The 23341-nt window shown below is 42.6% G+C and overlaps 1 protein-coding gene across 1 annotated transcript in view; it reads right to left on the minus strand.

The window, feature by feature from the left end:
* LOC140739458 (semaphorin-4C-like) overlaps positions 1-14689 on the minus strand; it is a 65935-nt gene extending 51246 nt beyond the window's left edge. The window contains exons 1-2 of the mRNA XM_073067769.1: positions 14144-14689; positions 3390-3547 (exon numbers count right to left, since the gene is read on the minus strand). Of these exons, the coding sequence (XP_072923870.1) occupies positions 3390-3547; positions 14144-14261 (276 nt within the window). The 5' untranslated portion in view covers positions 14262-14689. The remainder of the gene's footprint in view (positions 1-3389; positions 3548-14143) is intronic.
* Positions 14690-23341: the final 8652 nt, after the last annotated feature.

Genomic DNA, 23341 nt, shown 5'->3' on the forward strand with positions numbered 1-23341 from the left:
GCCTCATTATAGGAAGGATGTGGAAGCTTTTGAGGGGAAGCAGAGGAGATTTACCAGGGTACTGCCTGGATTAGACAGCATATCTCATAAAGAAAAGCTGAGTGAGTTTCGGCATTTCTCTTTGGAACAAAGGATGCAAGGTGACTTGATAGAGGTGTATAAGATGATAAGACTCTTAGATTTAGTGGGCAGTCAGTGTCTTTTTCCCAGGACAGAAATGGCTAATAGAAGAGGGCATAATTTTAAGGTGATTGTTGGAATGTCAGAATTAGGTTTTTAACACAAAGAGCGGTGGGTGCATAGAACGCATTGCTGAGGGTGGTGGTAAAGACAGCTACATTGGGGACGTTTAAGTTACTCTTGGATAGGCACTTAGATAAAAGAAAAATGTAGGGTTATATGCGAGGGAAGGGTTAGATTGATCTTAGAGCAACACACACAAAATGCTGGTGGAAAGCAGCAGGCCAGGCAGCATTTATAGGAAGAAGTACAGTCGACGTTTTGGGCAGAGACCCTTCATCAGGACTAACTGATAGAAGAGATAGTAAGAGATTTGAAAGTGTGAGGGGAGGGGGAGATCAGAAATGATAGGAGAAGACCGGAGGGGGGGTGGGATGAAGCTAAGAGCTAGAAAGTTGATTGGCAAAAGGGATACAGAGCTGGAGAAGAAAAAGGATCATGGGATGGGAGGCCTAGGGAGAAAGAAAGGGGGAGGGGAGCACCAGTGGGAGATGGAGAACAGGCAAGGAGTGATTGCGAGAGGGGCAGAGAGAGAAAAAAAAGAGAGGGAAAAAAAGGTGGGGGGGGAAATAAATAAATAAAAAAGGGATGGGGTAAGAAGGGGAGGAGGGGCATTAATGGAAGTTAGAGAAATCAATGCCCCTCCTCCCCTTCTTACCCCATCATCTATTTATTTATTTATTGATTGATTGATTAATTAATTAATTATTCTCCTCCTCCCCCCCCCCTTTTCTCTCTCTCTGCCTCTCTCACAATCACTCCTTGCCTGTTCTCCATCTCCCTCTGGTGCTCCCCTCCCCCTTTCTTTCTCCCTAGGCCTCCCATCCCATGATCCTTTCCCTTCTCCAGCTCTGTATCCCTTTTGCCAATCACCTGTCTAGCTCTTAGCTTCATCCCTCCCCCTCCTGTCTTCTCCTAACATTTCGTATCTCCCCCTCCCCCTTCCCACTTTCAAATTTCTGACTATCTTTTCTTTCAGTTAGTCCTGACGAAGGGTCTCGCCCCGAAACGTCGACTGTACTTCTCCCTATAGATGCTGCCTGGCCTGCCGCGTTCCACCAGCATTTTGTGTGTGTTGCTTGACTTGCCAGCATCTGCAGATTTCCTCGTGTTTGCGAGATTGATCTTGGAGTCGGTTATAAGGTCGGCACAACATGATGGGCTGAAGACCCTGTACAGAGCTGTACTATGCGATGTTTTATGTGCCAAAATCCTCCATGAGGCTACATAATAATTGATTGCCTTGACTAAATTCTCATACACAACTCCACACTGTTTCTGGGGGTCGTAGTGTTGCTAGGACCCTGTAACTGTTACACTACTGCAGTAACATATCTTTTGCGTTGCATGGTATTTGAAGATTTACTGAAGTACTGTACATTTCAGAACTTATTTCCTTTAACGGAATAGTTTCTGTGGAGTACTGTTTGGTACTGTTTCACACAGGTGCATTCTTACATCAGTTTCAATTCCCACGACATTATTTGTTCTGAAAGTGATTTCCTTTTCTTCTATTTCTGTACTGAAAGAGTCAAATGGTTGATCATATATCCAAAGCTTCCAAAGTAACCAGCTGGAGTTCAAACAGCCAATTTGTCCTCTTCTCCTTCCGATGTCGTTGCCCTCAAAGCTGACGATACCACAGCAGAATATGGAACGATTCCTACTGCTTGCTCTCCATTTTATTTGGCTGCATCATCCTTCTACAGAGCCTTTCTTCACGCAGTTCCAACAGCACTGGTCCATGAACCTACGAAAACTACCTTGTTATTCCTATTTTGCCCTATACATTTACTTACTGCATAATTTATAGTAGTTTTATATCTTTGCACTACACTGCAGCAAATTTCACATCATGTAGAGCAGTGGTAATAAAAGCCTGATTCTGACTGGAGCTGTTGGAATCTCTCTCATCTCGTCAGTTCGTACCTTCTCCCCGTGACTGTGTGGATTTCCTCCGGGCGCTCCTGTTTCCTCCCACTGACCAAAGATGTAGCAGTTGGTGGGTTAATTGATCGTTGTAAACTGTCCCGTGATTAGGCTCGGGGTGAATCGGGAGCTGCTGGGCAGTACAGCTCGAAGGGCCGGAAGGGCCAACTCACACTGTGTCTCAATAATAAATAAATTGATCGCAGCTGGATGAGCGGAAGCTCAGAAAGTTGGGCAGAATTTAAAAAATCAGAAAAACATGACCAGAAGATTAATTAAGTAAAAAATTAGAGTCAGCAATACAGCAAACCAGAAATAAATACAGAAATTAAGAATCACAAGATCACAAGACAAAGGAGCAGAAGTAGGCCATTCGGCCCATCGAGTCTGCTCCGCCACTCCACCATGAGCTAAACTATTCTCCCATCTAGTTCCAATTTCCGTCTTTTTCCCCATATCCCTTGATACCCTGACTAATTAGATACCTATCAATCTCCTCCTTAAACACACTCAATGATTGGGCCTCCACAGCTGCATGTGGCAACGAATTCCATAAATCCATGACCCTCTGGCTAAAAAAAAACTCTCTTCATCTTTGTTTTAAATGGGTACCCTCTAATTCTAAGACTGTGGCCTCTTGTCCTGGACGCACCTAACAAGGGAAACAGCCTTTCCACATCTACTCTGTCCAACCCTTTCAACATTCGAAATGTTTCTATGAGATCCCCTCTTATTCTTCTATACTCTAATGAATACCATCCAAGAGCCAACAAACGCTCCTCATATGTTAGACCCTGCATTCCTTGAATCATCCTCGTAAATCTTCCCGGAATCCCCAGATATTTAAGAAAGAAAAGTGTTAAAAAGTAATGCCAAAGCTGCTGGAGGAAGTCAACAGGTCAGGGAGCATCTACAAAGGGAAACCAACATCAGCATTTCAGATCAAGACCTTTTCTCTGAACTGGGAGATAGTCAGTATATTAAAAAAAAACATGCTTGCTGAACTAGTTGTTGACACAAAGATTGTCAGAAAAACAAGTTGCAGGGAGCACATAAGGAGGCTACAATGAGATAGAGATAAGTTAAGTGGTCATAGCTGGAGGCTTGCCCAACTGAATATCTTCCTTCAAGTTAATAGATTCCAATGCATCAACATCAGTGAGACATTTACTGAGTCCACAAATGACCAGAGTCTTACAAGATAGTTACTGTTTACTCACAGCTGCTTTAACCTCCTGGGTCACTGTAATAAGACTAAGCGCAAACAAGGCGCCTCTGGCTCCCACATACAGAGTGTTTTCCTTCTTTCCCAGCAAGAACGTCCTGTAGTCAGACACACCCTCCTGGGAGAAACGCTGGACAATGGGAGCCTGGAGATCTGCAACACCAAATAAATAGAAGATTTAGAAAGCAAAGCCTTTGCTATTTGTTGTGTATTTAATATTTCAGTAATATTTGAGTAATAGTGTAAATATATTGTTTGATTAAGCATTCTTTGGTGTTTACATAACTCATTATGATTTGCATGTAAAAGCACGTGAATGGCTTACGTCATTACATCACCATGTCATAAGCGTGCACCTCACTAAAGTAAAGAGCTAAGTACACACATCATTTCTGGCTTCAATTAGTTTTACGTTTTGGGGTTACGAAACATAATACTGTTCTAGTTTAATTCAGAGTGAACTTATCAGCCAATATGATGCTGGTGCCCTAAAAGTCCAGCTCTCAGGTAATGGCACATGACTTGTGGATTCAGAGCAGAGGAAACGGCAGTGAATATCTCCTAAATGTGAAACATGAAGTATACATTGTAAAAGGGCTTTGAATGCGAACAAGCAACCATTTGACTACTCATACTGAAACCACTTAAGCTATATATATATATATATATTTCCTCTGTGCATTAAGAGGAACATTTGTGGGTCAATAAAAGCAGAATGTTTGAGCATAATTATAGACATGTAACATTCTGTTTCAGACCAGGTGCAGCAGTACATAAAATATGTATCTGATGTAACAAGCTGGGCTCAATTGCGGATATCAGTAGAAAATTTGCATGGTGTGGTTATACTGGCAAAGGATAGGTTTTGACTGAAACATCTGTCTTCTTAAAAGCACATCCACATGGGTGGACGTTGTCAGTATAAAAGTTCAAGTGAAAACAGTCTGCTTGTGTAATTCCTGAACATGTGTCGTTCATACTTCAGAAAGCCTCGAATGCCGGGCTCTCACGTAGGTCGAAATTGAAATTCCGCCCACGTCTTTCATGGATTGCATCACATTTGGAAGGTTTTATGAAACACTGTGTGGTGGAAGTACGTTTTCACTTGGATGCAGATCAAATTCGCAACAGCCCGTCTGAAACACATTTGCAGTAATGAAGATGACCAGACAGTGATTAACGATCTGACTGGAAGGTGTAGCGAAGAGAACAGTCTGAGGAGATTGAATGGGAAGCTAATCCAGAAAAAGCAAAGTTCTCATCTCCGATGTGAGACTTTGAAAACCAGACAGTTCAAACTCCAGTTTAAACTTTAAATCCAATGCCAGAAGACCACCAGTGGGAGTGGGTGGGTCAGTTAATCATAACACTTTCCCTCAAGAACCCAGATTGCAGCCTCTATTAGGACTGTTGTTGGCTCCCAACTTAATGAACATGTGGTCAGACAATGATAACATTCACTCCAATGTACAGCTGGGGCTGCTTCAAGACTGTATGAAAGTTAGGAAAAAATGGAACAGGACAAATTGAAGTAGACTGCTTCTAGTCGGGGAGCCTGAAGTGGGGACAAAGACACATGCAAGATGTGTGGAAGAGCAATTAAGCCACTTTTCTTCACTCAGGGAGTTGCAATTGCTATGGGCTGAGTCAACTTTCCAGGGTTACTGATCGAGTTAGAATCAGTATCAATGTTGTACATTAAGTATATGAGAGAGAAAGGTTGGGCAAATTTGTTTAGAGCACTTTATTCAAAGAATCTATGAACCCTGACAGAAACTGACGGAGCAGGCTAGCCTGTTTCCATGGCCAATTTCTTCGTATGTCAGGTTCTCCAGAACAAGCAGCATTAAGTCAGCCTGCATCCTTCTCCCCAGCCAATCCCCTGTGGTCATCAGATACCAGGAATCCAAGGATGCAAGGTCCGCCCATCCTCATAGCTTTGATTAACACCAGCTGGAGGTGCCCACTGTGTAATCATTGCCTGACCTTACGCGGAGCATTTGGGGGAGTAAGAGTCTAAAATCTTGAGAGAAAACAAGTCTACTGATAGATTATAAAGAGGGAGGGTGAAGTGATGCCAAGACTTGTAACTTAGTTCTTGAACAATCAATATCGATGTGCTTCCACCATAATAATATGATATTATGCTGTTTTTGCTGTGTATGATCCATGGATGTAAAATAAACTAAGAATTAACATCTTAAACATCCTCACGGGCTTTAGGGTGTCTGAAACTGGAGCACGACTGTGATGTTCCAATGACATCCGAGTCAATTTCTTTAATTCCATTATTAAATACTCCTATAGCAATCCAGGATCTTTTAACCTTGCTTAAATTCCTGTTGCTGTTCATCAACTATAGCTCAGCATTTAATACCATCATTCCCACAATCCTGATAGAGAAGTTGCAGAACCTGGGCCTCTGCATGTCCCTCTGCAATTGCATCCTTGACTTCCTAACCGGAAAACCACAACCTGTGCAGATTGGTGATAACATACCCTCCTCGCTGACGATCAACACTGGCACACCTCAGAGGTGTGTGCTTAGCCCACTGCTCTATTTTCTAAATATACATGACTCTGTGGCAAGGCATAGCTCAAATACCATCTATAAATTTGCTGACGATACAACCATTGTTGGTAGAATCTCAGGTGGTGACGAGAGGGCGTACAGGAGTGAGATATGCCAACTAGTGAAGTGGTGCCGCAGCAACAACCTGGCACTCAATATCGGTAAGTCAAAAGAGCTGATTGTGGACTTCAGGAAGGGTCAGATGAAGAAACACATACCAATCCTCCTAGAGGGATCAGAAGTGGAGAGAGTGAGCAGCTTCAAGTTCCTGGGTGTCAAGATCTCTGAGGATCGAACCTGATCCCAACATATCGATGTAGTTATAAAGAAGGCAAGACAGCGGCTATACTTTATTAGGAGTTTGAAGAGATTTGGCACGTCAACAAATACACTCAAAAACTTCTATAGTTGTACTGTGGAGAGCATTCTGACAGGCTGCATCACTGTCTGGTATGGAGGGGCTACTGTACAGGACCAAAAGAAGCTGCAGAAGGTTGTAAATCTAGTCAGCTCCATCTTGGGTACCTAGCCTACAAAGTACCCAAAACATCTTTAGGGAGCAGTTTCTCAGAAATGCAGTGTCCATTATTAAAGACCTCCAGCACCCAGGGCATGCCCTTTTCTCACTGTTACTGTCATGTAGAAGGTACAGAAGCCTGAAGGCACACATTCAGTGATTCAGGAACAGCTCCTTCCCCTCTGCCATCCGATTTCCAAATCTTTGGACACTACCTCACTTTTTTTTAATATACAGTATTTCTGTTTTTGCACTTTGAAAAAAATCTATTCAATATATGTAATTTATTTATTTATTTATTTATTATTATTATTATTATTATTATTTTTTTTTTCTCTGCTAGATTATGTATTGTATTGAACTGCTGCTGCCAAGTTAAAAAATTTCACGTTATATGCCGGTAATGAACCAGATTCTGATTTCCGGTGTCAATTGGGTAGTAATAAATGGCATGTAGATCTTAGGATAAAACTCCATCTATTTCATCTACTTCTGTCCTTTCTATTTGCAGTTAGTGCAAAGGCACAATTTTAAATCGGTATCTCTGAGATTTGCGGGAGAGAAAATACACACTTAGAAATGCCAGTGCCCCAACGTAACTGCAGTCCACGGTCACTGCATGGTGAGCCGCACAACTATTTGGTCATGGCACTCACAGATGCAGAGTTCAGTCATGCCTGAGGCCTTGCATGCCTTCGTGGTGAGATGTGCCACCAGGAACTGAGCTAGGGTCTGTCAACTCAACCAAGAAGAGGTGTGGTGCTGATTGGAGCCTCCTTCAGAGCAAGCCTAATGATAAGAGGTGAGAGAGTGGTGGGCGCTGGTGGTATTTGTAAAAAAAAAATTGAGAGGCCATGAGGGTGAGTTGCCAGAAAGGTCAATGTCCAAGGTAGGAGGCAGTGATTCAGCAGATTGTGTTCCTCAGGGTTGAGTGGCGGATCCTGGGGGTGAGTGGTTTGCTGGAGTATGGGTCAAGGCTTTAGTCGGCCAGAGGGTCGGAGCTTGATCCACAAGACCATCATAAGGACAAGAATGGCAAATGCAGAGGGGGCGAACAAGCAAGCCCTTTGTTGTTTTGTATTTAAAGTATTCATTCAGATGGCCGATTAGGGAAAACTGGCTGATGTGCTGTTCATGGACTTTGATAAAATCAAACTACCAGAGGTATCTAAATAATGAAGAGTGTAGAGAGAGTAGATAAAAAGAACCTGTCCCATTGGCAGAAGGCCAGAGCACCTGACAACCCATAATGAAGAGAATTGTGAAAATAACTAAATGTGAAGTGAAGAAAGAAAAAAAGATTTTTTTTGCTACAACCTGTTAGGTCTGGATTGCTACCACCCAGGTGGGATAATGGAGGTTAGTTCACAGGGGAACTGGTTAAGCCTGTAAGAGGAAAACCTGCCGATATGTGGCAGAAGTATAGGGTGGGTGGGTTGGAATTCACTGGGTTTCTCTTGCCCTGAGGCACAATAGATTCAAATGAGCCAAATAGCCTCCTTCAAATCTGTAACCATTTGTGATTCAGCAACAGTGCATGCATGCAATGGGCTTTATAAACATTGAGGCATTTCTGTGTTGACCAAACCAAAGAGAGTCTGTTGACACTGCTGAAGGATGCCAGACTTGTTGAATGCATGATTGAATAAATCTCTGCTGCTTTCGATTAGGGACTTCCTGAAGTCTCTCTCAGTTGATCAGCCTTTTCATGTACTCTCATAGAAGACAATCGATAGGGAGAGACAAAGGGTTTGTAAGCTATGTAATAGTTTAATATCATTTCATTAAATGGCCCTCTTTCTATCTACCAAACTGGGAGTCAACTATGTTACACTGGTGTTCTCTTCTCTCCAAATTATATTTTATAGAATTAGCATTCTTGTCAGTGTCACCACCTGCATGAATACAATTCAGAAACTGTTGCTCAGCAATACTGAAAAACAGTTACATCAGCCCATTGGATTTCTTACGTCCGTGTGTCCATTCAAGGAAATGTATTTATTTATTTAGAGATACAGCGTGGAGCAGGCCTTCTGTCCCACCAAGCAGCCCATTGAACAGTAGCCTAATGACAATTGACAATGATCAATTAACCCTCTAACTGGTACGTCTTTGGATTGTGGGGGAAAACCCGAGCACCCGGGGACACATGGGAAAGAACGTACAAACTTAGAGGATGCCGGAATTGAACTCTGAACTTCGACACCTTGAGCTGTAATAACATTCTACTAATCGCTACACTACTGTAATATGAGTGACTTGTATTACCCACAATCTCAAACAGCTCACATGGAGCTGAAGGCATTTGCTTTATCCTGGAGGAGAAATATAGTGCTTTTTATGGAGAACAGAATGCAACAGAGCAAGTTAACATAAGTGGGCAAAAATTGATCAAAGACTGCAGATGATTAAAGAGACACAGGGAGTAGCAAAGGGATGGAGAGAATTAAAAGAATATCTATGTCAGTGTGAGGTCAGGGTTGCCATGGGGATAAAGCTGCAGACATAATCCAGCTGATGCGTTCATGGGGACAGCTAAAGAGGGAGTAAATGAAAAGCTTTGAAATAAGTTAGAAGGTAAGAACACACAGAAATAAAAAATCTGTCTAGTGCTGGTCGAGGGACAAATCCAGCAGGTCAGTCTGTGTTATACTTTATATTCAGTCTGGAAGACTGCGACCTGTCTGTGTGGAAGATGTTGTTTCTGAAACTTACATTTAGCCTTGCTATAACAGTGCAGGAAGTCACAAACAGGTAAAATAAAGTGAGAGTGAGATGACAAATTAAACGGCAGGAGATAGAAATCTGTGAGTCATTCCTGCAAACTGAATGCAGATGTTCTCTAAAGCAGTCTGCAATCTGCATTTGGTTCTTTTCGATGCAGCAGTGACTATAACATGAACACCAACAGCAGTAAATCAGATTGCAAGTGAATCCCTGCTTTGCTTGGAGAGAATGTTTGGTCTCTGGATGGTGGGAAGGGAAGAGATGAATAGACAAGTGTCACATCACCTGTGATTGCGTGGGAATATCCTGTAAGAATGAGAGTTGTAGTTGGTAGTGATGACAGAGTAGATCAGGGAGATTTGAAATGCTGAAAAGAAAGGGAATGGGGTGGGGTATCTGGTAGTGGAACATTGTTAAGCATGATCTGTGGAATGTGAAGGCTGGTTGATGGAAAACGAGGACTAGGGGTGCAGAAAGTAGTTGAGATGGAGCTCTATCAACCCTGGTAAAGGGAATTCATAGTTCAGGAAGAAAGAAGACACCCCAGAAGCATCTCTGTGGAAAGACTTTTCATCAGAACACATACAAAGAGGAGATGAAGAATAGCACTAAGTCCTTACAGGAGTCAAGGTAGAAAGAAGTATAATAAAATAGTAATGGGAGTCTGTAGGCTTCTAATAGATGTTTATGGTTACCGTATTCCAGGAAATGGAGACAGAGATTTACAAAGGGAAGAGGCAAAGTTGGACCATGCGTAGTTGAGATCATGATAGAAATTGGCAGCAGAACTTAAGAGTTTGACATGAGTGTAGGAAGCAGCACCAATCCATGTACCATTAGAAAATTTTTCAGTCCAACAAGGACTGTTCCATGTGTCCCATGAGAATAGAGATATAACTTGGGACCATGCAAGATGCCACAGCTGTACCTTTGATCTGGAGAAAGTGAGTGGAGTTGAAGGAGATCTTCAATGTGAGAATGGACGTGTATTGTAGATATTATGAACATAATTTAACCTTTATGCAGAACATTCTTTATTAACATCTACAATTTCGTGATATGCTACAGACAAGATATTTCACAGAGTGGTAACAAGTTATACTGAGTTCGAATGCAGATTGCTCCAACGTCCATGGACTCAGGGCCTTGGACTTTTTTTGTGTGACTGTATTTTACTGATATCTTATATGTGCTGTGTGCTATGCGAGCCTTGTGCTGTGTGTGACTATTGGTACTGTGTTTTGTACCTTGATCCCAGGGGAACACTCTTTGATTTGGTCATATTCATGGGCATTCATGTATGGCTGAATGATAATTACACTTGAATTTGAACTAAGAATTTTACACTTGCATTACTGGATTCCAGTGAGTATCTTCACAGGCAGGAGAATATTCAAGTTCCTACAAAAGGACTTGCTACTACCACTTGGTTACCTTCAACAAAGATTTTGTTTTCCTTATCAGTGTGATGACGTTACTGTGATAAAGGTATCATTGTGATGACAGTGATGATGGGAAGAACATACAGACTCCTTACAGACAGTGCCAGAAATTGAATCCAGATCACTGTTGCTTTAAAACATGAAGGTAACCACACACCAGCTCTCTTCTGACTAATCCCATCACTCCCATTCCCTCTCTATATTTCTTTGTGGCGGTGCAACTTAATCTCTCTTACAGGCTCATTAACACCTCTCTTATTCTTTTGCCACTTATAGCAGCCAAATAACCAACCAGAATATCTTTGGAATACAGGAGATAACTAGAGCATCTAGCGAATCTCCAAGTTGTCCCATATTGAACATGCAAACTCCTCACAGACAGTACCAAACCTGGATCCCTGGAGCTCTGAGCTCGCTGCACTAATTGTTGTGCCACCCTGAGCTTGCATTTAATTCAATCAGAATTTCACCTCGCTGCACTTTGTGAGTTGTTGATTAAACAGTTTCAACTGCGAGTCACGTTGGCATAGAACGTGATAAAATAGCACGTCTTCAAATCCCTCACCCCATATCATTTAATGTTTCACACAGCATTACATAATTCCTACATAAAATACAATCATGTTGCATTATTTTTAAACGTTTAACCCAAAGAAATGGATGGCCAGGCAGAAAAATGAACTTGCTGTGAAATGGGTAATTGAGGGATTTTGCGGTCACACTCTCTCATTTCTGCACCCAGGAATCAGGAGGAAGGGGCAGGTGCTCCTTTTGGGTCACCACCAACAATACTGACAACAGGTCCACCAATCTCATTCTAAGTTTCTAGTTCGGAGATCAGAACAAAGTGGGAAAGATACCAGAAAAAAATTTGTGGGAGTTTAGACATAACAGATTCTTTAAAACTCCCAGGGAACTAAAGAGTTTTAATATTTTTGTGGAAAGTTTTAGGCAGGCAAAAAATTGAACCAGCTTAATCTGACATTAATGTGTTGATTAATATTGTGTCCATAAGCAGATACCTAGATGCATACATGCACAGGGTGTTGAAGATAGGGCAGTGTATATCCTCCAGAATTCTGCAGAGCAGATCAAACATAATATCAATCAAAATGCAAAACAGGTGCAACACTAGAGCTCCAGAGTAGAAGAAATGTTCAGCAGGAAGGAGTCCTTTTTACCCAGCCCACAAATCAACCAATACTGTTTAATATGATTATGAAGTGTTTAAGGTTTGTTGCTATTTATTTTTTATGCAATTGCTGTGATTTTTCAAAGGTCTTCTGCTTTGCAAAGTTGCTTCAGGTTGTAAATGTCTACAGGGAATGGGGTAGCGAGTGTGTAAAGAAACATACTGACTTCAAAGCACTTGTACAATCCTGTCCCAGACATGTCAGCACAAGTGGTTATTCCCCCAAGAAATATTGCTAAGAGGGGAAATGAAGAAGTAGCACGCAGAGCAGATCAGGCTGCTAGAAGAGGAAGGAGGAGAAGTACTTTCAGCAGGATACCACATCCACCATGGTGTGCTGCAAAGAACATCACAAGTAAATGATGTGCATGATGCTGAACTTTAGGGTTATGGTTATGAGGTTATGGGGTCTTTGGGGAAGAGTGATCAAAATATGATCGAGCTGTATTTAAAAACTTGGTGATTTAGTTCAGTGTGAAACAAGAGGCTCCATCTTAAATAAAACAAACTACAAAGGCATGGAATGTGAGTGGGCTGTGATAGTTTGGATAATGACAATAAAAATGCTTAGCTAGAATTTAAGAAATTAATACACAATCTATAAGGTGAAGTGTATTCACTTAAAGCAAAGAGAAACAAAAAAGGTAATGTGCACAAGAAATTAAAGATAGTAAAATGCTTTTAAATGTTGCCAAAAAGCCAAAAGTTCTGAGACTTGGGAAGATTTCAGAATTCAGCAAAGGAGGACCAAGACATTGTTAAGGAAATGGAAAGTGAGAACAGCTCCTTTTTTAATCAGTGGGAGCCTTATTCCCACAATCCCTTTAATTTCCTTTCACTGGAAATTAGTTTATAATGCCATGCAACATCAAACATTTCCAAAGGAAATAACATTTAAAATTCAAGAAAGATCTGCTGGTCAGGCAACACCACCAACCAGCTTGACAGATTACCTGTGTTTTACACTGAAATGACAGATTACCTGAGTTTTACACTGAAATGACAGAATACCTGAGTTTTACACTGAAATGACAGATTACCTGAACTTTATACCGGAACAGCAAAATACCTGAGTTTTACACTGAAATGACAGATTACCTGAACTTTATACCTGAACAGCAGAATACCTGTGTTTTACACTGAAATGACAGATTGCCTGAACTTTATATCGGAACAGCAGAATACCTGTGTTTTACACTGAAATGACAGATTACCTGAACTTTATATCGGAACAGCAGAATACCTGTGTTTTACACTGAAATGACAGATTACCTGAACTTTATATCGGAACAGCAGAATACCTGTGTTTTACACTGAAATGACAGATTACCTGAGTTTTACACTGAAATGACAGATTACCTGAACTTTATACCAGAATAGCAGAATACCTGAGTTTTACACTGAAATGACAGATTACCTGTTTTATATTGAAATGACAGATTGCCTGAGTTTTTATACTGAAATGATGCCAGGTGAAAATCTGATGCATTCCTCTTTTTTACCTCTATCAGATAAATGCTGCTATACAAGCAGCAAATTCAACAAGGAAATGTTGATTTATTTTGAATTGAGGGAAGGTCTGAATATTCTATCTATTCATTCTTTAATTCATGCCAAATGAACTAACAGTGTTATTTTGTTATTGAGCTAAGGAATGCAAAATCAGCCTAACCTCGTAAAACGGCCAAAAGCGAGGGATCAACCGCCATCCTCACTGCAACAGATAAATACCCTATCAAGTCCACACCGGCTCACTTCAGAGTAATCCCACCACTCCCGTTCCCTCTCCGTATTTTCATTTCGTAGCCATGCAATTTACTCTCTTTAAAAGGTTCATAAACGCCCCTTTTATTCTTTTGCCCTTTAATTTACGATAGCTAGATAACCAACCAGCATATCTTTGGGATACTGGAGTTAACTGGAGCACCTAGCAAATCTCCAAGCTGACACACGGAACTGCTAACTGCTCGACCAAGTCTGGAGCGGAGCTGGAAGGCAGCTCCGCAACAGTGGGACATCTGCTACCACGCCCCTGCAAGTGCTATCTATTCAGATGCCAAAGTAAGATCTTATTTTGTAAACTTGAAACGATGTTAGGAAATAAAATATTGCAGTCTATGCGTTAAAAGGGTTAATCACATGTAAATCTGAGAATACACTGTGGTTATGGTGGTTAACTCACCCAATCCAACACTACATCCATCTCTGGAAATGGAACCGGTGTTATCCGAACAAAAATAAACAAAACAAGCCATGATAAACGTTGCATTTCGGTGCCGGCACAGACTGAAACACTCACCATCAAATTCCCTCGTTTTCCTGGGAACCTCGCCCACATCCAGTGCAAAGTTCTGAGTTTCATACAGAGCAGCAGGAACCAACAACAGTAAGACAGCTTGCTGGATTTTCCCAGTCATCCTGTTGCCAGTTCGTGCCAAAACGAAAAGCGCTAAAGCAAAATAAATCTGATGATCAATGTTTGTATTTGCCCCAGAACGGGCGACGTTTCTGTCCGCCTACTTTTTCATGAAATAACAGAGCTTATTGGATTTCAGTTTAAGTTTCCTCTGCAGAATATTCGCCCCAGTGCTCCGTATTTTTAAGCTGTGACGGGGGTTCGTCATAAATTGGCGGCGGCACTTTCTCCCTTCATCCTGACGCCTCATGCCTGAGATACTGAGCCCATATTCTCTTGGGGGCTGGCTCCTGCTGTTCGTCTGGGGGGATGCGCCAAGTGCGTTCTCTGCCTGCGACCCTCCTACATTTCTTTTTAAAATCCATTCTTCTGACTGCACCATGCAGAATATTGATCGCTCACCCAGCAACATACAAAGCAAATAAAACCTCGCCGATCCTAGCGCTAACTACCAGTGGGTGGATTTAGCCTTCAGTGCAGGATCCTGGCTGTTTTTGGCGATGGAGGTTGGAGACTTGGCGGTAACATGATGCCATCCACCTCGTCTTGTCCGTGCACCTTAGTGTGCACTGTACCTGGGCTGCAATTTCTCTGTAACACTATATTCTGCATTCTGTAGTTTTACTGTCTTGTTCTGTCTGGATAGCTTGCAACATTATTATTTTTTCATTGTCTCAATCAGGATGGGGTTTATTTATCTCCGACCTATGTCCCCTTGGTTCAGGCCCTTCCCACCTACATCCATGACGCTTCACGGGCTCTGGTTTTCCTCAATTCCCCCGGCCCTGACCCCCTCATTTTCACCATGGATGTCCAGTCCCTATACACTTCTATCCCCCTCCCCCCACAAGGCCTTAAAGCTCTCTGCTTCTTGCTCTACAAAAGACCCAACCAGTTCCCCCTACACTGCCACTCTTCTCCATCTGGCACAACTGCTCCTTACCCTCAACAATTTCTCCTTCAGCTCCTCCTACTTTCTAAAGACTCGGGGGGTAGCCATGGGCACCTGTTCGGGCCCCAGCGATGCCTGCCTCTTTGCTGGCTATGTAGAACAGTCCGTGTTCCAAACCTTTCATGGTGATGCTCCCCAATTCTTCCTGCAGTACATTGATGGCTATGTTGGTGCTGCTTCATGCACACATCAATGTACTCGTCAATTTCATCAACTTTGCCTCCAACTTCCACTCTGCCCTTAAATACACCTAGCCCATTTCTGACATCTCCCTCCCCTTTCTCAATCTCTCAGTCTCCATCTCTGGAGACAAACTGTACTATCTTTTATAACCCTACAAATTCCCACAGCTATCTTGACTATACCCAATCTTCCTGTTACCTTAACATGGCTAGAGTTCCTCTTGTTCTCACCTATCATCCCATAAGCCTCTGCATTCAACACATCATTTTCCACAACTTCCACCATCTTCAATGAGATTTTACCGCCAAACACATCTTCACCTCTCCCCTCTCCCCCAACTCAATGCTTTCCACAGGGATCACTCCCTCTGTGATTCCCTTGTCCATTCGTCCTTCCCCACTAATCTTTCTTCTGGCACACACCCCCGCATGCGACTGAAATGCCACACCTACCCAGTTACCTCCTCCCTTACCTCCATTCAGGGCCCCAAATATTCCTTCCAGGTGAGGCAACACTTCACCTCCAAATCTCTTGTAGGGGTTGTCTATTGTATCTGGCACTCCTGATGTGGCCTCTTCTATATTGGTGAAACCCAACATGAATTGGGGGACTGCTTTGTCAAACACCTCCACTCCATCCGCCAAGAGTGGAATTTCCCAGCGGCCGACCATTTTAATTCCCATCCCCATTCCCATTCCGACATGTAGGTCCATGGCCTCCTCTTTTCCCCTGATGAGGGTGGAGGAGCAACACTTCATATTCCATCTCAGTAGCCTCCAAGCTGATTGCATGAACATCGATTTCTCCTTCTGGTAAAAAAAAATTCTTTCCCTCCCCGTTCCCTCTTCTTCGATTCTCCACTCTTAAGTCTTCTCTTCACCTGCCTGTCACCTCCCCCTGGTTCTCCTCCTTCTTCCCTTTCTCACATGGTTCACTCTTCTCTCTTATCAGATTCCTTCTTCTCCGGTCCTTTTCTTTTCTCACACACCAGGCTTCACCTATCATCTTCTAGCAAGTCCTCCTTCTCCTCCCCCCAACCTTTTTATTCTGGCATCTTACCCTTTTCTTCTCAGTACTGAAGAAGGGTGTTGACTGTTTATTAATTTCTTTAGATGCTGCCTGACCTGCTGAGTTCCTCCAGTATTTTGTGTGTGCTGTGAAATTTGTTGTTTAGGAGCAGCAGTACAGTGTAAGGCATAAAATAAAAAAATATGTGCAAAAGACAAAGAAGGAAATAATGTGTTCATGGGTTCATGGACCGTTCAGAAATCCGATGCAGAGTGGTAGATTGTGGGTCTTCAAGCTCCTGTACCACCTCCCCAGTGGTGGTAATGTGAAGAGGGGAATTCCTGGATGATGTGGGCACCACTTCTTAGACCATAAGGCCATAAGACATAGGATCAAAATTAGGCCATTTGGCCCATCAAATCTGCCCTGCCATTCCATCATGGCTGTCTTATTATTCCTCTCAATCCCATTCTCCTGCCTTCTTCACATAACTTTTGATGCCCTTACTAGTCAACCTCCACTTTAAATATACTTAATAACTTAGCCTGACAAATCTGTTGGAATTCTTTGAGGAAACAGCAGGCAGGATAGACAAATAGAGTCAGTGGATGTTGTATACTTGGATTTTCAGAATGCCTTTTACAAGGTGCTGCATCTCAGGCTGCTAAACAAGATAAGAGCCCATGTTATTACAGGAAAATTATTAGCATGGATAGAAGATTGGCTGACAGTCAGGAGGCAAAGATTGGGAATAAAAGAGGCCTTTTCTGGTTGGCTGCTGGTGATTAGTGGTGTTCTACAGGGGTCAGTGTTGGGGCCACTTTTCACGTTGTATGTCAATGATTTGGACAATGGAATTGATGACTTTGCGGCCGCGTTTGCGAATAATACAGAGGTAGGTGGCAGGGCTGGTAGTATTTAGGAAGCAAGGAGTCTATAGAAGGACCTTAAACAGATTTGGAGAATGGTTAAAGAAGTGGCAGATGGTGTATAGTGTAGGAAGTGTATGGTCATGCACATTGGAAGAAGGAATAAAGGTATGGGCTGTTATGTAAACATGGAGAAAATTCAGAAATCTGAACAGTAGAAGGGACTGGGAGTCCTCGTGCGAGATTCCCTAAAGTTTAATTTGCAAATTGTGTCAGTGGTAAGGAAGGTAAATGCAATGTTAGCATTCATTTTGAGAGGGCTAGAATATAAAAGCAAGGATGTAATGCTGAGGCTTTATTAGACATTGGTTAGGCCATACTTGAAGTATTGTGAGCAGTTTTGGGCCTGTTATCTAAGATGTGCCAGTATTGGAGAGGGTCCAGAGGAGATTCATGAGGATGATTCCAGGAATTAAAGTGTTAATCTATGAGGGGTGTTTGTTTGCTTTGGACCTATACTTGTTGGAGTTTAGAAGAATCGGGTGGGGAATCTCATTGAAACCACTCAGATATTGAAAGGCCACCACAGCTGTCTGTGACAATGAATTACACAGATTCACCACCCTCTGGCTAAAGAAATTCCTTCTTATCTCTGTTCTAAAGGGACATCCCTCTGGTCCTAGACCTTCTCACTATTAGAAATATCCTCTCCACATAGATGTAGATTGGGCGACCACTTCGCTGAGCACCTACACTCCGTCCGCCAGAAAAAGCAGGATCTCCCAGTTGACAGTCATTTTAGTTCCACTTCCCATCCCCATTCCGAAACGTCCATCCATGGCCTCCACTGTCGTGACGAGGCTACACTTAGGTTGGAGGAACAACACCTTATATTCTGTTTGGGTTGCCTCCAGCCTGATGGCAAGAACATCGATTTCTCAAACTTACAGTCATGTCCCCACCCCCATCTCCTTCACCATTCCCCTCTCCCTTGTCCCTCTCACCTTATCCCCTTGCCAGCCATCGCCTCCTTCTGGTGCTCCTCCCCCCCCCCCCCCCTTTTCTTTCTTCCATGGCCTTCTGTCTCTTTCACCAATCAACTTCTCAGCTCTGTACTTCATCCCTCCCCCTTCAGGTTTCACCCCTCCCCTGGTGTTTCTCTCTCCCCTCCCCTCACCTTTTAAATCTACTGCTCAGATTTTTTCTCCAGTCCTGCCAAAGTGTTTTGGCTCGAAACATCGACTGTACTCTTTTCCATAGATTCTGTCTGGCCTGCTGAGTTCCGTCAGCATTTTGTGTGTTACTCAATGTTTTAGAAACAGCTTCTTCCCCTCCACTGTCAGATTTCTCAATGGACAATGAACCTGTAGCTGCTAACTCACTTTTTTTCACTTTTATTTTGCTCTCTTTTTGCAGCACTTTTTAATACAATTTTTAAAAATATATTTCTTATTGTAATTTATTGTTTTTTGCTGTTATTCTGTATGGAAATGTACTGCTGCTGCAAAACAACAAATTTAATAACACATCAGTGACGTTAGCCCGTATTCTGGTTTATTTATTCAGTAAAATAGTTAGTGTAGGCCCTTCTGGCCCTTTGAGCCACTCCCCCCCAGCAACCCCACAACCCCAAATAGCCCTAAAATAAACATGGGACAATTTACAATGACCTACCTGGTACGTCCTTAGACTGGAGAGGAAACTGAGGGTCTCAAAGAAAACCCACGCATTCCACGTGGAGGACTCAGAGTTTCTTTACAGAATGGTGCCGGAATTGAACTCTGAACTCCAGAGCATCCCAAGCTGTAATACCATCGTGCCAGACACTATGCTACCATGGCATCCCACTATTCTCCGATTCCTTTTTAATCTAATTCTTAAACTATTCTATGATTCTTGGTAATAGCAACTACACTCACTCTGTTCCTGACACTCTTGAATTTCTGGCATACTGGTGGTGTTTTCCACAGTGAAAACTGATGCAAAATTCTTTTTGCATTCATTTGTCATTTCGTTGTCTCCCATTATGTTCTCTCCAGCGTCTTTTTCCAGCAGTCTGACATCCACTCTTCACTCACACCTCTTTTTTACTTTTTATATATCTGAAAAAAGACCTTTGGTATCCTGTTTCATATTATTGGCTGACTTACCTTCATATTTCATCTTTTCTCTCTTTATTGCTTTTTTAGTTACCGTTTTAAAAGTTTCCCACTAGTTTTTGTTACATTATATGCCCTCTCTTTTGCTTTTGTGCTGTCTTTGACTTCTCAGCCATCGTTGCCTCATCCTCCCATTAGAATACTTCCTCCTCTGTGAGATCTATCTATCCTGTGCCTTCCAAACTTCTTCCAGAAACTATTGCTGTTCTGCCATATATCCCTGTTGGTGTCACCTTTCAATCAACTCCTCTCTCGTGCCTCTGTAATTCCCTTTAGATAGATAGATAGATAGATACTTTATTCATCCCCATGGGGAAATTCAACTTTTTTCCAATGTCCCATACACTTGTTGTAGCAAAACTAATTACATACAATACTTAACTCAGTAAAAAATATGATATGCATCTAAATCACTATCTCAAAAAGCATTAATAATAGCTTTTAAAAAGTTCTTAAGTCCTGGCGGTAGAATTGTAAAGCCTAATGGCATTGGGGAGTATTGACCTCTTCATCCTGTCTGAGGAGCATTGCATCGATAGTAACCTGTCGCTGAAACTGCTTCTCTGTCTCTGGATGGTGCTATGTAGAGGACGTTCAGAGTTATCCATAATTGACCGTAGCCTACTCAGCGCCCTTCGCTCAGCTACCGATGTTAAACTCTCCAGTACATTGCCCACGACAGAGCCCGCCTTCCTTACCAGCTTATTAAGACGTGAGGAGTCCCTCTTCTTAATGCTTCCTCCCCAACACGCCACCACAAAGAAGAGGGCGCTCTCCACAACTGACCTATAGAACATCTTCAGCATCTCACTACAGACATTGAATGACACCAACCTTCTAAGGAAGTACAGTCGACTCTGTGCCTTCCTGCACAAGGCATCTGTGTTGGCAGTCCAGTCAATGCCAATGTGTTGGCATTTATTCTACTGTAATGCTGATGCATCCAACATTCGCACTCTTCTCAAACTGCAAGATGAGTTATATTATAATATGATCACTGCCTCCTAAGGATCCATTTACCTCAAGTTCCCTCATCAAATCTGGGTCATTGTACAACACCTAATCCAGAATTGGCTTTTCCCTAGTGGGTTCAACAACAAGCTGCTCCAAAAAGCCATCTAATGGGGACTCTACAAATTCCTTCTCCTGGGACCCAGCCCCAACCAGATTTTCCCAATCTAACTCCATATTGAAATTTCCTGTGACTATCATAACATTGTCCTTTATGGCTTGTCTATCTCCTGTTTAAAATTGTACTCCACGTCCAGGCTACTCTTCAAAGGCCTGTATATAACTTCCATCAGCATCTTTTTACCTTTGCAATTTCTTAACTCTACCCTCTTTCTAACGATTTGATTTCAATTTTTACCAACAGGGCCACCCAACTCTGCTGGCTACCTGCCTATTCTTTCAATACAATGTACAAGGGGTGATTGATAAGTTCATGCCCTAAGGTAGAAGGAGTCAATTTTAGAAAACCTAGCACATTTATTTTTCAACATAGTCCCCTCCTACATGTACACACTTAGTCCAGCGGTCGTGGAGCATATGGGTTCCTTCTTTGTAGAAGTGGTCCGCAGCAGGGGTGATTGATAAGTTTGTGGCCTAGGGTAGAAGGAGATGAGTTATTAACTTCAAACTTTCTGCATTTTCACTCAAAGAGTTGAACTGCACATGCATGTAACCAGAGCGTCTTGGACCTCCTGGTGGTCCACAGCAGGGGTGACTGATAAGTTCACAGCCCAAGGTAGAAGGAGATTAGTTATACAGCTCTCGTTACATGCATGTGCAGTTCAACTCTTTGAGTGAAAATGCAGAAAGTTTGAAGCTAATAACTCATCTCCTTCTACATTAGGCCACAAACTTATCAATCACCCCTTGTATATCCTTGAATGCTAAGCTCCCAACAAAGATATTCCTTCAGCCACGGCTCAGTGATGCCCACAATGTTGTACCTGCCAGTCTTTCACTGAGCTACAATATCATCTACCTTGTTCTGTATACTACATGCATTCAAATATAACACCTTCTGGAAGATGTCCTCAATGGTGGAAAGCGTTGTGCCTGTGATGAAACTGACTGAGTCTACAACTCAGTATTGCAGGCTCTATACCAGATGGTGATACACAATACATCTGTAGAAGTTTGCAAGTTGCTGGTGACATACGAAGCCTCCTCAAACTCCCAATGAAGTAACCTTCTTGCTGTGCCTTCATGATGGCATCAACATGTTGGGCCCAAGACAGAACTCCAAGATGTTGCCTCGAAGCTTGAAAATGCTCAACTTTTCCACCACTGACTCGGCAAAGAGTGTATAGGCATCCATTAGTCTCGTGAGAGCATGGATTTGCGCCTTGGAAGGTTTCCAGGGCGCAGGCCTGGGCAGGGTTGTATGGCAGACCGGCAGTTGCCCAAGCTGCAAGCCTTCCCCTCTCCATGCCACCGATGTTGTCCAAGGGAAGGGCACTAGGACCCAAGCAGCTCGGCACCGGTGTCGTCGCAGAGCAATGTGTTGTTAAGCGCCTTGCTCAAGGACACAATGCGCTGCCTCAGCTGAGGCTCGAACCAGTGACCTTCAGATCACTAGTCTGATGCCTTGCCTACTAGGCCACGCGCCAACACTCAGCCAAGAGTATCGGGGTGTATTTTACAGACTTCCCCTTCTTGATGTCCACAGTCAATTCCTTGGTCCTGCTGATGTGTGTGAGGTTGTCAACCAGCCAATGTATATCTCTCCTATATGCCTCCTCATTGCCATTTTAGTTCCATTGCCATAATTTTTCTATTTTAACATTTGAAGAGGCTGTTACATATTGATTACTTTTATGGGGATTGTTCTCTCAGAGAGCTTTTACTTTACAGAGATATGAACAGACAGCTTTGAAGGGGTTTGTATCAACAGAGTTCATTATTCCAAAGAGTCATTAAACCCAGGCTCTGATTCCATTACGACAGTTGTTTTCCTGATAGCCACATGGAAAATCAAATCTTCCACTGTGGTGAACTACATATACCTGTCTGGACTGCTCCTGTGGCTCCTCCCACAGACCCCTGCTGACTGCTTCTGTGGCTCCTCCCACAGACCCCTGTATAAAGGCGATTGAGGCCTGATGCCCGGCCTCATTCTCCAGGATGTAGTGTTGTTCATTCTTCTAGTCAATAAAAGCCGATACCTCGCTTCTTATGTCTCAGAGTGAGTTATTGATGGTGCATCATCCACTAAACCACGAATGTATTGCTTTTGATGCTCACAATGCAGTCTTCTCTTCACTGGAGAAAGTAAATGCAGATTGTTTCTCTGCTCTGTGGAGAGGATGTTTCCAGTAGTGGGAGACTCTAGGATCAGTGGGCAAAGCCTCAGAATACAAGGACATCCCTTTAGAACAGGGATGAGGAGGAATTTCTTTATCCAGAGGGTGACAAATCTGTGGAATTCATTGCCATTGACAGCTGAGGAGACCAAGTCATTGGGTATATTTAAAGTGAAGGTTGATAGTGTTACAAAAATGGATTCTGCCGTCAGTCTGTGCAATCAAAATAGGCCCCCTTAATGCTGAATCTTTGCCTCCTGCTAGTCAGCCAAACTTCTATCTATGCTATTATCCTTCCTGTAATACTATGGGCTCTCAACTTGTTAAGCAGTCTCATGTGCGGCACTTTGTCCGAGGCCTTCTGAAAATCCAAATAAACAACACCTACTAACTCTCTTCTGTCTCTGCTGCCCATTATTTCCTCAAAGAATTGCAACAGATTTGTCAGGTAAGATTTCCCCTTAAGCAAACCATGCTGACTTTGGTCTATTTTTCATGTGCCTCCAAGTACTCTGAAACCTCATTTTTAGTAATGGACACTGAAACCTCATCCTTAGTAATGGACTCTGAAACCTCATCTTTAGTAATGGACTCTGAAA

Source organism: Hemitrygon akajei, chromosome 15, assembly GCF_048418815.1.
Source record: "Hemitrygon akajei chromosome 15, sHemAka1.3, whole genome shotgun sequence".
In the NCBI taxonomy this organism is placed as follows: Eukaryota; Metazoa; Chordata; class Chondrichthyes; order Myliobatiformes; family Dasyatidae; genus Hemitrygon; species Hemitrygon akajei.